This window comes from Pogoniulus pusillus, chromosome 18 (genome assembly GCF_015220805.1).
Source record: "Pogoniulus pusillus isolate bPogPus1 chromosome 18, bPogPus1.pri, whole genome shotgun sequence".
In the NCBI taxonomy this organism is placed as follows: Eukaryota; Metazoa; Chordata; class Aves; order Piciformes; family Lybiidae; genus Pogoniulus; species Pogoniulus pusillus.
In genome coordinates, this window is record NC_087281.1 from 4,744,749 (window position 1) to 4,758,515 (window position 13,767).

Here is a 13,767-nt window from a genome sequence, read left to right on the forward strand (position 1 = left end):
CCTGAGCCTCCTCTGCTGCAGGCTGCACACTCCCAGCTCCCTCAGCCTCTCCTCATAAGATTTGTGTTCCAGGCCCCTCACCAGCTTTGTTGTCCTTCTCTGGACACCTTCCAGCACCTCAACATCTCTCTTGAATTGAGGAGCCCAGAACTGGACACAGCACTCAAGGTGTGGCCTGAGCAGTGCTGAGTACAGGGGCAGAATAACCTCCCTTGTCCTGCTGGCCACACTGCTCCTGATGCAGGCCAGGATGCCATTGGCTCTCCTGGCCACCTGGGCACACTGCTGGCTCATCTTCAGCTGTTATCTACCAGTACCCCCAGGTCACTTCCTTCCTGGCTGCTCTCAGCCACTGCTTGAGGTTGTTGTGGCCAAAGTGTAGAACCCTGCACTTGGCCTTGTTCAGTCTCATCCCATTGGCCTCTGCCCACCCATCCAGCCTGGCCAGGTCCCTCTGCAGGGCTCTCCTACCCTCCAACAGATCCACAGCTGCTCCTAGCTTAGTGTCATCTGCAAACTTACTGATGCTGGACTCAATCTCCTCGTCCAGATCATCAATAAAGATATTGAACAGGACTGGGCCCAGCACTGATCCCTGGGGCACACCACTAGTGACAACTGCCAACTGGATGTGGCACCATTCACCACCACCCTCTGGGCCTGACCCTCCAGCCAGTTCTTGACCCATTTCAGAGTGAATCTGTCCAAGCCACGAGCTGCCAGCTGTGCCAGGAGCTTGTTGCTAACTGGACCAAAAATAGCAAAACCTCTGGCCTTGAATCTTTGGCAGACAACAGTTAGTAAGAAGCCATAAAATTATGTGCCTGTTGCAGATGAAACATTATCATTTATCACAATTCTATTCAACAGATCTTGGATTTTTACTGCAAGAGTCATCTGTGAACAGACTGTGCTCTTTACCACATGTCTGTGTTTGTTTGTTCAGAATTTACCAACTGCTTAGGTATTGATCAGATTCCCCAACCAAAATGTTTTTACATCTCTTCCCATTTCAAGTTCCTTCCTGTCCTGTCCTTTCTGTGGACTGCAAACAGATAATTCCTGGTACTTAATTTCTTCTGGATTATTCACGTGGACTTTTCTATCTTCACTTTACACATCCAAGTCCCATCATTTCTAGCCATAATTCTGACAGTTTTGATTTGTCAGCATCGTTTGCACAAGCAACTGCTTTGAAATCAAAGGTCCTGTTAGTCCCACATGAACCTCATAGCACAAGCACCAGAATAAGTTAATGATTGGTTTCTGGTGAGGTTCTTCTAAGTACCTGGCTGAAGCTAATGTTAGATAGATGTGAGGCCCATTGTAGTAGTGAAAGGAAGGACTCACAGTGAGATTCGTGACATTTTGGACTGTCTTCTATTCCTTCTCCCTCTATTTAGGTATTAGTTGATGATCAGAGGGCTGCAGCTGCCCAGGGAGGTGGTGGAGTTGCTGTCCCTGGAGGTGTTAAAAAAAACATTACATGGGTCTACAACTACCTGAAGGGAGGCTGTAGCCAGGTGGGGTTGGGCTCTGCTGCCAGGCAAGCAGCAACAGAACAAAGGGACACAGTCTCAAGTTGTGAGGGGGGAGGTCAAGGCTGGATGTTAGGAGGAAGTTGTTGTCAGAGAGAGTGATTGGCATTGGAATGGGCTGCCCAGGGAGGTGGTGGAGTCACTGTCCCTGGAGGAGTTCAGGCAAAGCCTGGCTGAGGCACTTAGTGCCATGGTCTGGTTGGTTGGACAGGGCTGGGTGCTAGGTTGGACTGGCTGAGCTTGGAGATCTCTTCCAACCTGGTTGATTTTATGATTCATGATTCTATGATACCTATGATGAAAGAGTTGGGGCTGTTCAGTGTGGAGAAGAGAAGGCTCACAGGTGACCTTCTTGTGGCCTTCCAGCATCTGAAGTGGGCCACAAAAAAGATGGGGATGGACTTTTTAGGGTATGAGGCAGTGACAGGACTAGGAGGAATGGAGCAAAGCTGGAGGTGGGGAGAGTCAGACTGGATGTGAGGAGGGAGTTGTTGAGCATGAGAGTGGTGAGAGGCTGGACTGGGTTGCCCAGGGAGGTGGTTGAGGCCCCATGGCTGGAGGTGTTTAAGGCCAGGCTGGCTGAGGCTGTGTGCAGCCTGCTCTAGGGTAGGGTGTCCCTGCCCATGGCAGGGGGGTTGGAATTGACTGATCTTTGTGGTCCCTTCCAATCCTGACTGATTCTATGATTTTAGTTTTAGCATTGTTGGGAGTATTTTGCAGTTGTGTGCAGCCAGAGTGTGGTGTGTGTTTGTTCTTTCTGGGTTTTGTTTGTTTGCTTTAGTAGTATATAGAATGATATATGTACATACCCTCCCCCCTTTTCAGCTTTAAAACTAACTGGTAGGAAAAAAACTAAAGCCAAAACTGTGACAAGAAAGGATGACCCAGACTGTTAAGGAATTGTTAAAATGAAATTATTGAAGGAAGGTTAGCAGTGAATCTGACACAAAAATAAAATAACTATGAAATGTAGGACACCTGAATCCTTCAAGGTCACTCAAAAAAAGTAGCAATCTAATTTGAGTGGCTTCAATTAATCAGGTACTCATACAGCTTCCAAATTTGCTTAGTGAAGATGAAGGTCTCTAAAGTATATGTACAGATAGATAGATAGATATCATAGAATCAACCAGCTTGGGAGAGACCTCCAAGATCATCCAGTCCAACCTAGTAACCAGCCCTGTCCAACCATCCAGACCATGGCACTAAGTGCCTCAGCCAGGCTTTGCTTCAACATCTCCAGGGACAGCAACTCCACCACCTCCCTGAGCAGCCCATTCCAATGCCAATCACTCTCTCTGGCAGGAACTTCCTCCTAGCATCCAGCCTAGACCTTCCCCTGGCACAACTTGAGACTGTGTCCCCTTGTTCTGTTGCTACTTGCATGGTTGATTCTATGATTCCTTATTTCTGGAAAGCAAATTCTGTCAATATTTCAACCAACTGAGAAATGCAGGAGGTGTTTGAGACAAACTCTCAGAAGTCACTGCTAATTCAGGCTTTCTGCCTCTCACTTAGGGATGGGGAACATAGAATCAACCAGATTGGAAGCTCAGCCAGGCCAACCTATCACCCAGCCCTACCCAATCAACCAGACTATGGCACTAAGTGCCCCAGCCAGGCTTTTATTAAACACCTCCAGGGACGGCGACTCCACCACCTCCCTGGGCAGCCCATTCCAATGGCAAATGCACATTTTCTATGTATAAGAATATAGATTCAGTGATAAATTGTCAGTGCATTAATTCCAAGGGACTGATGAGCAGACAGAACACACCTAGATGCAGCATGTCCAGGCTGTGCATCACCATGTTTAGGCAACAAATGTCACTACCGTGCTGCAGGTACTGGATGCAGTGTAAGTGAGGGTACATGGAGTGGGTAAATATTCTGTCAGTTTACATAAGAAGTTTCTGTTCTTTCTGTGTTTCTGAACATGAATCTGAGTGGCATTGGTTTTGTGCACTTTGACTGGGAGCTCTGAACGTCCTCCTGAAAAGAAAGTGGCTGCTGTGTTGCCTCTGGGAAATATTGCTCCAGCTGCTCCTGGTTTGGCCATGCTGGTGGTGAGTGTAGGGATGGCAGTGAGAGGAGCACATGCACTCAGTCAGACTCTGCTGAGATGGGGAGGGACTTTTTAGGATATCAGAGAGTGACAGGACTGGGGGGAATGGAGCAAAGCTGGAGGTGGGGAGAGTCAGACTGGCTGTGAGGAGGAAGTTGTTGAGCATGAGAGTGGTGAGAGGCTGGAATGGGTTGCCCAGGGAGGTGGTTGAGTCCTCATGGCTGGAGGTGTTTCAGGCCAGGCTGGATGAGGCTGTGGGCAGCCTGATCTAGGGTAGGGTGTCCCTGCCCATGGCAGGGGGCTTGGAACTGGCTGACCCTTGTGTTGCCTTCCAACCCTGCCTGATTCTATGATTTTTATGATTTTCACAAGGCTTATTAACTCACATTGCAACTGTTTGCTATGCTCAGATCATCTGGAAAACAGTTAATGAAGCAAGAGGTTTTTTTTTGCCTGGCTTCAATGAATGTCCTGTGCAAGGATGCAACCTAGACATAACCTGCCCTTGGGATGTCTGCTATCCTAGTGAACTCCCAGGTGATATTTCTAAATTTTAGGACTGTGACAGTTTGGGTGTTACCTGCCCCCCCCCAACTCTTCTGAAATCACCCAGACTAGACTCAGCTGAGCTGGACATTAAGGAATGAAGCTTTATACTACAGCTTAGCACAATATCCAAGCAGCTATTTACAGTATCTATAGCTATAGGCAGAAATAGACAAGTTAAAAGGTAATATAGAAGCACTCCCAGAAACCAGAGTCTCCAGGAGGGGCTCCCAACCACCTTTTCCCCTCCTTTCCACCCCTCTACCTTATCCCACACTTTGCCTTATGTGCAAGGTGAGTTTGGAGGATCGGTCAGGGGGGTTAGGAAGCAGAAGGATTAGTTACACAGACAGCAGGTTAGGGAGAAAAGTGCAGGCAGCCAGAGACACACAGCAGCTCTGATATCTATGTTTGTGTTCTTGTGTTCATACATCTCAGCAAGCCTATGAGTGCAGCAGACACCACCATTGTTTCCTTTTCACAGCCTGTCATGTAATTGCTCTCAGCAAATTATCCCAGCTGGGCTCAAACTAGCACAGGGACAAACAAACTGAGAAGACCTACCAAATCAGGCCTTTTCCCAAACATAAAAGCAAGGATGGCCTTCCTGGTTTGCCATGAGAGCCATGAGGGCATCGATGAGGGCATCGAGTCAGTCATCAGCAAGTTTGCAGATGACACTAAGCTGGGGGCAGATGTGGCTGGGTTGGAGGGCAGAAGGCCTCTGCAGTGAGACCTTGACCACCTGCACAGATGGGCAGAGTCCAATGGGATGGGGTTCAATAGCTCCAAGTGCAGGGTGCTGCACTTTGGCCACAGCAACCCCATGCAGAGATACAGGCTGGGGTCGGAGTGGCTGGAGAGCAGCCAGACAGAGAGGGATCTGGGGGTACTGATTGATACCCACCTGAACATGAGCCAGCAGTGTGCCCAGGTGGCCAAGAGAGCCAGTGGCATCCTGGCCTGCATCAGGAATGGTGTGGCCAGCAGGAGCAGGGAGGTCATTCTGCCCCTGTACTCTGCACTGGTTAGACCACACCTTGAGTCCTGTGTTCAGTTCTGGGCCCCCCAGTTTAGGAGGGACATTGAGATGCTTGAGCATGTCCAGAGAAGGGCGACGAGGCTGGGGAGAGGCCTTGAGCACAGCCCTACGAGGAGAGGCTGAGGGAGCTGGGGTTGTTTAGCCTGGAGAAGAGGAGGCTCAGGGGAGACCTTATTGCTGTCTGCAACTACCTGAGGGGAGGTTGTGGCCAGGAGGAGGTTGCTCTCTTCTCTCAGGTGGCCAGCACCAGAACGAGAGGACACAGCCTCAGGCTGTGCCAGGGGAAATTTAGGCTGGAGGTGAGGAGAAAGTTCTTCCCTGAGAGAGTCATTGGACACTGGAATGGGCTGCCCGGGGAGGTGGTGGAGTCGCCGTCCCTGGAGCTGTTCAAGGCAGGACTGGACGTGGCACTTGGTGCCATGGTCTGGCCTTGAGCTGTGTGGTAAAGGGTTGGACTTGATGATCTGTGAGGTCTCTTCCAGCCTTGGTGATGCTGTGATAGTGTGATAGTGTGTGATAATACTTACATTAAGGGAAAGGATGAGTTTTAACTGGAAACTTTGATTGAACCTGTAGGTTTTCTGCTTTACTTCGCGTTTAAGTGACAACTGCCTTTTCCAACCTGGATTTGAGAAGTGTCAGTTGACACCTAGTCTCTCACACATCCTACTTCCCTAATATAGACAAGGTGTTACTGAGACAAAGTAACAGAGATTGGTTTGAAAATGCTTGTTAAACACTAAGGAATGCAGGAAGCTTACAGATAAAAGCTTCTTGCAGTTCGAAGCATATTGCAAGGGAGTGACCTGTGAAGGAAACATCACAGAGACATTTCTTCTGCTTCCTCCCGCCCCATGCAGAACATATCTGCTGCTGTGATGGTTTGGGTGTTACCTGCCTCCCCCCCCTTATGAATCACCCAGATTAGACTCAGCTGAGGTGGAAATTAAGGAATGAAGCTTTGTATTTACAGCTTAGCACAATATCCAAGCAGGTATTCACAATCTATACAGCTAGAGACAGAAATAGACAAGATAAAAGTAACACAGAAACACAGCAGCCCTCCCAGAAACCAGAGTCCCCAGAAGGGGCTCCCAACCACCCTGCCACCTCCTTCCCACCCCTGTACCTTATCCAAGACTTTGCCTTACATGCAAGGTGAGTTTGGAGAATCAGACAGGGCGGTTAGGAAGCAGAAGGATTAGTTACACAGACAGCAGTTTAGGGAGAGAAGGTGAGGCAGACAGAGACAGTTACTCTATTATCTATATTAATGGTCTTGTTTTTCTACATCTCAGCAAGCCTATGAGTGCAGCAGACACCACCACTGTTTCCTTTTCACAGCCTAGCATCTAATTCTTCTCACCAAAATACTCCAGCTAGGCTCAGACTAGCACAACTGTGACACAGGGTCAGCACTGACACCAGTGGGATCTGGTGTGAAATGAAACCACAAATGGCATCCTTGGGCAGTGCTTGCACAGAAGAGGAGGCTCAGGGCTGACCTCATTGCTGTCTACAACTACCTGAAGGGAGGCTGTAGCCAGGTGGGATTGGTCTCTTCTGCCAGGCAACCAGCAACAGAACAAGGGGACACAGTCTCAAGTTGTGCAAGTGGAGGTCTAGGCTGGATGTTAGGAGGAAGTTGTTGGCGGAGAGAGTGATTGGCATTGGAATGGGCTGCCTGGGGAGGTGGTGGAGTTGCCATCCCTGGAGGTGTTGGAGAAAAGCCTGGCTGAGGCACTTAGTGCCATGGTCTGGTTGATTGGCTAGGGCTGGGTGCTAAGTTGGACTGGCTGAGCTTGGAGGTCTCTTCCAACCTGGCTGATTCTATGATTCTATGATCAGGCAGTCAGAGCTGAAGCCTACATGTGTGGGAACTCTGCACCAGCATATTGTTTCTCATCAATGGGCAGAGATTTCAATGTCTGCTTGACACAGTTACACAAAAAGTCTTTCAGTTTTATGGGCTTTGCTTGCCTTTCTGTAATGATCCTAAACAGGCATATGTAATCCTACCTTTAGCTAGAATTATGCTGTCTGATAAACTTGAGAAGCAACATTCAATTAGATTGTTTGCTTCTTAATGCTGAAAAGGGCATTGCTAGCTTGGCCCTTACAAAATGAGATCAAAACAAAAAGAGATAGAATCATAGAATCATAGAATCAACCAGGTTGGAAGAGACCTCCAAACTCATCCAGTCCAACCTAGCACCCAGCCCTATCCAATCAACCAGACCATGGCACTAAGTGCCTCATCCAGGCTTTTCTTGAACACCCCCAGGGACGGTGCCTCCACCACCTCCCTGGGCAGCCCATTCCAATGCCAATCACTCTCTCTGTGAAGAACTTCTTCCTAACATCCAGCCTAGACCCCCCCTGGTACAACTTGAGACTGTGTCCCCTTGTTCTGTTGCTGGTTACCTGGGAGAAGAGGCCACCCCCCACCTGGCTACAATGCCCCTTCAGGTAGTTGTAGACAGTAATAAGATCACCCCTGAGCCTCCTCTTCTCCAGGCTAAACAGGCCCAGCTCCCTCAGCCTCTCCTCATAGGATTTGTGCTCCAGGCCCCTCACCAGCTTTGTCACCCTTTTCTCTGGACACCTTCCAGCACCTCAACATCTTTCTTGAATTGAGGGGCCCAGAACAGGACACAGCACTCAAGGTGTGGTCTGACCAGTGCTGAGCACAGGGGCAGAATAACCTCCCTTGTCCTGCTGGCCACACTGCTCCTGATCTTCAAAAGTAAAAGGGACAAGTAAACTGCTGTCAGAAATTGTTCTAGCTTCCTGCTGATGCTGGGCTGTTTAACCCTTCTTAGCATAAAGAACACTGTGGTATGACAAGGAAAAAGCTCCCAAAGGAGCACAGCAAAGCTGACAAGTTGATTGAGTTGGTGCTTTCTCGTGAGGCATGCCACTTGCAATGAATTTCAGTGAAGTTGTACAAATGTAATCACAATCCCTGGCTGGCACCTTGTTTGTTTATGCTTTCTGGAGCCTTGGAAGAGAAATAAGAAAATTCATTTCTATATCCCATTGATTTTTTGGGTGTTTTAATGTTATTTCCTCTTTGTTTATGACAACTTTCTTTGGTTTTTATTTGTTTGTTTGTTTTTGTTTTTCCCTTACTGTTGCAGGCAATGAAAGTCTAGAAGAAAATTATGTGCAGGACAGTAAAATGGGATTTGTTATCAATGCTATATATGCTATGGCTCATGGGCTACAAAACATGCATCATTCCCTTTGCCCAGGACATGTTGGGCTGTGTGATGCTATGAAGCCTATTGATGGCAGCAAGCTCTTGGAGTTCCTCCTCAGATCTTCCTTCGTTGGTGTTTCTGGAGAAGAAGTTTGGTTTGATGAAAAGGGAGATGCCCCTGGAAGGTAAAAAGATCTTTTGTCTTGACTAATTAAAGCAGATATGGGGAAGGAGAAATGTTGCTGGGGTTTGGTATGGTTTGGATTTGTCATGCAACCAATAGGAAATTTACCCTGCGGAGTAAATTTACCACAGGTAGAATTGTGGAAGTTAAATGACATTGGGTTTACAAGAGTATTCCAACTAGAAAAGTATGAAAGGCAATAGACATGGACAAGCTGTATTTACATGTATTTACAGTTCAGCAACAGCACAATACTCCCTTGCACAGTATCTCATCTCTGTGCTGGGTCAAGAATTGGCTGGATGGCAGAGCCCAGAGAGTGGTGGTGAATGGTGCCACATCCAGTTGGCAGCTGGCACTGGTGGTGTGCCCCAGGGATCAGTGCTGGGCCCAGCCCTGTTCAATATCTTTATTGATGATCTGGACCAGGGGATTGAGTCCAGCATCAGTCAGTTTGCAGATGACACCAAGCTAGGAGCAGCTGTGGATCTGCTGGAGGGTAAGAGAGCCCTGCAGAGGGATCTGGACAGGCTGGATGGGTGGGCAGAGGCCAATGGGATGAGATTTAACAAGACCAAGTGCAGAGTTCTACACTTTGGCCACAACAACCCCAAGCAGCACTACAGGCTGGGGACAGAGTGTCTGAGAGCAGCCAGGCAGAGAGAGACCTGGGGGTGCTGGTAGAGAGTAGCTGAAGATGAGGCAGCAGTGTGCCCAGGTGGCCAAGAAAGCCAATGGCATCCTGGCCTGCATCAGGAACAGTGTGGCCAGCAGGACAAGGGAGGTTATTCTGCTGACTACAACTACCTGCAGGGAGGCTGTAGCCAGGTGGGGTTGGTCTCTTCTGCCAGGCAAGCAGCAACAGAACAAGGGGACACAGTCTCAAGTTGTGCCAGGGCAGGTCTAGGCTGGAGGTTAGGGGGAAGTTGTTGTCAGAGAGAGTGACTGGCATTGGAATGGGCTGCCCAGGGAGGTGGTGGAGTCACCATCCCTGGAGGTGTTGAAGCAAAGCCTGGATGAGGCACTTAGTGCCATGGTCTAGTTGACTGTCTAGGGCTGGGTGCTAGGTTGGACTGGATGATTTTGGAGGTTTCTTCCAACCTGGTTGATTCTATGATTCTCTCTCTCTTGCCCCTCTGTACAGACCCACACCCTCCTGCACACAGAATCCAGAGGGTATAATACAGCCAGGCCCACTGCCCTTACCCACCTTGTACATTTGCAAACCCAAACAAGACCAGTCAGGCAGCATGCAAGGTCACAGGCAGTGCAGAGAAGCCAGAAGCAAGCAGAAGACAACCAGAGAGAGTGCAGAACTGGCTTGTGTTGCAAAATATAAGACACAGAGCAGTCCAGTGGCAGGAGATTAAGTTCTCTTGCATGACTCTCTGTCAAATCTCTGACACTGTTTATCTCCTAGGCTTGACTTTTTCTCTGGCACATCAGGCATAGTCTTTAAGCTGTAACAGGTTTGTTTTGCTGTCTGTTTTGCTGAAGCATGAAGCATGCAGGGCATGAGGTATAAATGGAGTTATCATTCCATGATGCTGTGGTTAGTCTTAGGGCAAACAGGTAGGAGTAACTCCGGTAACAATCGATACAGTGATAGCTACAGCTGTTATAGGGCAGGAGCTGCAGTACAGCCCGTAGCATTTCTAGGGTTTCAAGAGAGGAAACACCTTTGGTCTCACAGAATTCTGGTGCTTGAGGTACCACTGGGACTCAGCAGCAGGGTTTTGATGTGTCTAAAGCCTAACACAAGTGACTGGAATGTAGCACAACCTTTATTTGCCCAGGCTCTGAAGGTAGGGCTGCGGAGCGCATCCTTTTCCAACTGTATCCTCGCCAGAGACTATTTAGTTCTGCTTGGGGAACTTCTGTGTGCTCTGCTTAACTTGTTTCACTCCAGATGAGATCAACTCTCCCCCAGTTCCATCTGTGGTAGCTGCTACTGTCTGCCCCTGCCTAGCACACACAGCATGTAACCGCAGCTGTGTGGACGTGGATGTCACCTCTGTTTCTCCTCCAGGAGCCAGCTGACAGAAACCTTGTCCCCTTTATTTAGGTCTGTGAGTCCTGCCCAACTATTTTCAGCCTGACACAACCAGATGGGATTTTAATTATTTTTTTTTTTTAAGTAAATAAGTTGAATTTAGCTGCTGAAGTATATAATTCATTATTAACTGAAACCTACTCAGAGGTTACTCCGCTGAAGTGACTTCTCTTAGTGAGTTATGAAAGCATTATAAAAGACTCTCTCACTCCATCTTTGGGCTTATTGTGTAAATGCAGCTTGGTGCCAAGGCTGCACAAAGAGGGTGCTCTGGAACAAACAAGCCTTTGCAGCCTGCTCTATGCCTCCAAAGACTGCTTGTAAAACACAGTGACCTTAATGTAACTCCTACCTCTAGTACCAGCCAAACTGGCCAACTTTCTTACCATGTGCTACTTGCATTGCTGCTTCTTTTTACACAGCACACATATTAAATAGCTTCTTGTATTTAAATAGTAATCAAAACAAACAAACAAACAAAAAAGGGTCAGTTTGGCCTTCTTGAGTGTTCCATTCTTCAGATTTTTTTAGTCAAAGCTACAGGTGAGGTAGGTCAGACTTTGAAAGTGGAGGCAAGCAGCTGCCTGACAGTCAAAGGTGTAATACCCCTGTGCTACTCTGAAGCTAGCTAGAGTGTTTTGGTGAGAAGGATTAGGTCACAGGCTGTGAAAGGGAAATAGTGGTGATGTCTGCTTCACTCATAGGCTTGCTGAGATGTATAAGAACAAGAGTATAAACATAGATAAGGTATTTGACTTTGGGCACTGCCTGAGCTCTGGGCTGCATCTCTCTAACCTCACCTTCCATCTCTCTGATTAATCCACTTGCTTCCTAACGCCCCTGGCTGACCTCCATTCTTCCTTGGGGCAATATCTGGGGTAAGGTAGGGGAGTGGGAGAAGGTAGAAGGGAGGTTGGGGAGCTCCAGAACTGCACACAGTAGTCCAGGTGGGGTCTGGGGAGAGCAGAGCCAAGGGGCAGAATCCCCTCCCGTGCCCTGCTGCCCACACTGCTCTTGCTGCAGCCCAGCACAGGGTTGCTGTCTGGGCTGCACTCCCACTGCAGGCTCCTGTTGAGCTTTGCATCACCCCAGACCCCCAGGGCCTTTTCCTCAGGGCTACTCTCAGCCATTCACTACCCAACCTGGAGCTGTGATCTTTCATGGTCCCTCCCATTCTGTGTGATTCTCTGCAGTGGCCAGAGATGTGTTCAAGTAGAGTATCACTGAAAGTATTCCCTTTTGTACTAGTTTGAAGCAGGCTAGAATGTTTTGGTGAGAAGGACTAAATTGCAGGCTGTAAAAGGAAAGCAAAGGTGATGTCTACTTCACTTGTAGGCTTGCTGAGATGTATAGGAACAAGAAACAAAAACATTCGATAACCACTCTCACTGGGGCTGCTGGCTGAGCTGCATCTCTCTAACCTCACTCTCCATTTTGGGCTAATCCACTTTGCTTCCTAACCTCTGGCTGAACCTCCATTCTTCCTTGGGACTGGGGTAAGGTTGAGAGGGGCAGGGGGAAGGTGAAGGGGTGGTTGACAGCCCCTCCTGGGGACTCAGGTTTCTGGGAGGGCTGTTGTGTTTCTGTATTACCTTTTCCCTTGTCTATTTCTGTCTATAACTGCATATACTGTAACTATCTGCTTGTGTGTTGTGCTAAGCTGTAAATCTAAGCTTCATTCAATCTCCAGAGCTGGCTGAGCCTAGTCTGGGTGATTTCCAAAGTGCAGGGGGGCAGCCAACACCCAAACCACCACAACCCCCTTGTACAATATTTGATCTCTTTCTCTCTTTTCCCCCTCTGTGCAGACCCACACCCTCCTGGACAGAGAGTCCAGAGGGTATAATACAGCCAGGCTCATTGTCTTTACCCACCCTGAACATTTGCAAACCCAAGCAAGAAGATCAGGCACTTACTGACACAAGTGCATAAGTCAAGTCTTTGCACACACTACTTACATAACACAGAGATATTGATGCTCAGTGTAACTTTAAGTTTAGTACACACTATTCATCTCAGCTCTGCATATGCTGTTCTGCCTGCCTGTTGGTTATTTGGTTTGGTGTCATTTTCTGGGTTTAGCCCAATTCTGACTTATTAACTTGCCACCTGAAAGCATTTCCACAGCTTGTTTGTTGGGTGAACAAGTTGTACCACTGTACCAATACCCAGAAGAGCTTTTATGTCTCTGTAAAATGAAAATATAAGCATCACATTCAACACCTACATATAACACAGAGCCAGATCTGTGTTTTAGCTTTTCTGTACTGTGATGGTTTGGGTGTTTCCCACCCCCCCACTCTTATGAAATCACCCAGACTAGGCTCAGCCATGCTGGAAATTAAGGAATGAAGCTTTATATTTACAGCTTAGCAGACATTTACAATCCATACAGCTAAAGACAGAAATAGACAAGTTAAAAAGGTGATAAAGAAACACAGCAGCCCTCCAAGAAGCCAGAGCCCCCAGGAGGGGCTCCCAACCACCCTTCCACTTCCTTTCTACCCCTATACCTTACCCCAGACTTTGCCCTATGTGCAAGGTGAGTTTGGACGATCAGCCAGGGGGGTTAGGAAGCAGAGGGATTAGTTACACAGACAGCAGGTTAGAGAGAGAAGGGAGGCAGCCAAAGCCAGAGAGCAACTCTGTTATCTACGTTTATGTTCTTGTCTTTATCCATCTCAGCAAGCCTATCAGTGAAGTAGACATGTCCATTGTTTCCTTTTCACAGCCTGTCATCTAATTTCCCTCACTAAAATATTCCAGCTCAAACCAGCACATGTACCAATTCAAGAATATCACACAAGCATATAAAAGGGTTTTTTTCTATATTATGTTGCCATATCAAGTTATCAGAGCAACTGCATAAGATGGAATAAATCAGTATTTTTCTTCCCCTGTGCTCAGCACTGCTCAGGCCACACCTTGAGTGCTGTGTCCAGTTCTGGACTCCTCAATTCAAGAGAGATGTTGAGGTGCTGGAAGGTGTCCAGAGAAGGGCACCAAAGCTGGAGAGGGGCCTGGAACACAAACCCTATGAGGAGAGGCTGAGGGAGCTGGGGGTGTGCAGCCTGCAGAAGAGGAGGCTCAGGGCAGAGCTCATTGCTGTCTACAACTAGCTGAAGGGAGGCTGTAGC

At 48.1% G+C, this 13,767-nt stretch overlaps 1 protein-coding gene across 4 annotated transcripts in view; it reads left to right on the plus strand.

The window, feature by feature from the left end:
• The window catches only part of GRM1 (glutamate metabotropic receptor 1), a 175,015-nt gene that overhangs the window by 108,454 nt on the left and 52,794 nt on the right, over nt 1-13,767 (plus strand). For all 4 annotated transcript variants that reach the window (XM_064158266.1, XM_064158267.1, XM_064158269.1 and 1 more), the window contains exon 5: nt 8,332-8,578. In XM_064158266.1, coding sequence (XP_064014336.1) covers nt 8,332-8,578 — 247 coding nt within the window. The remainder of the gene's footprint in view (nt 1-8,331; nt 8,579-13,767) is intronic.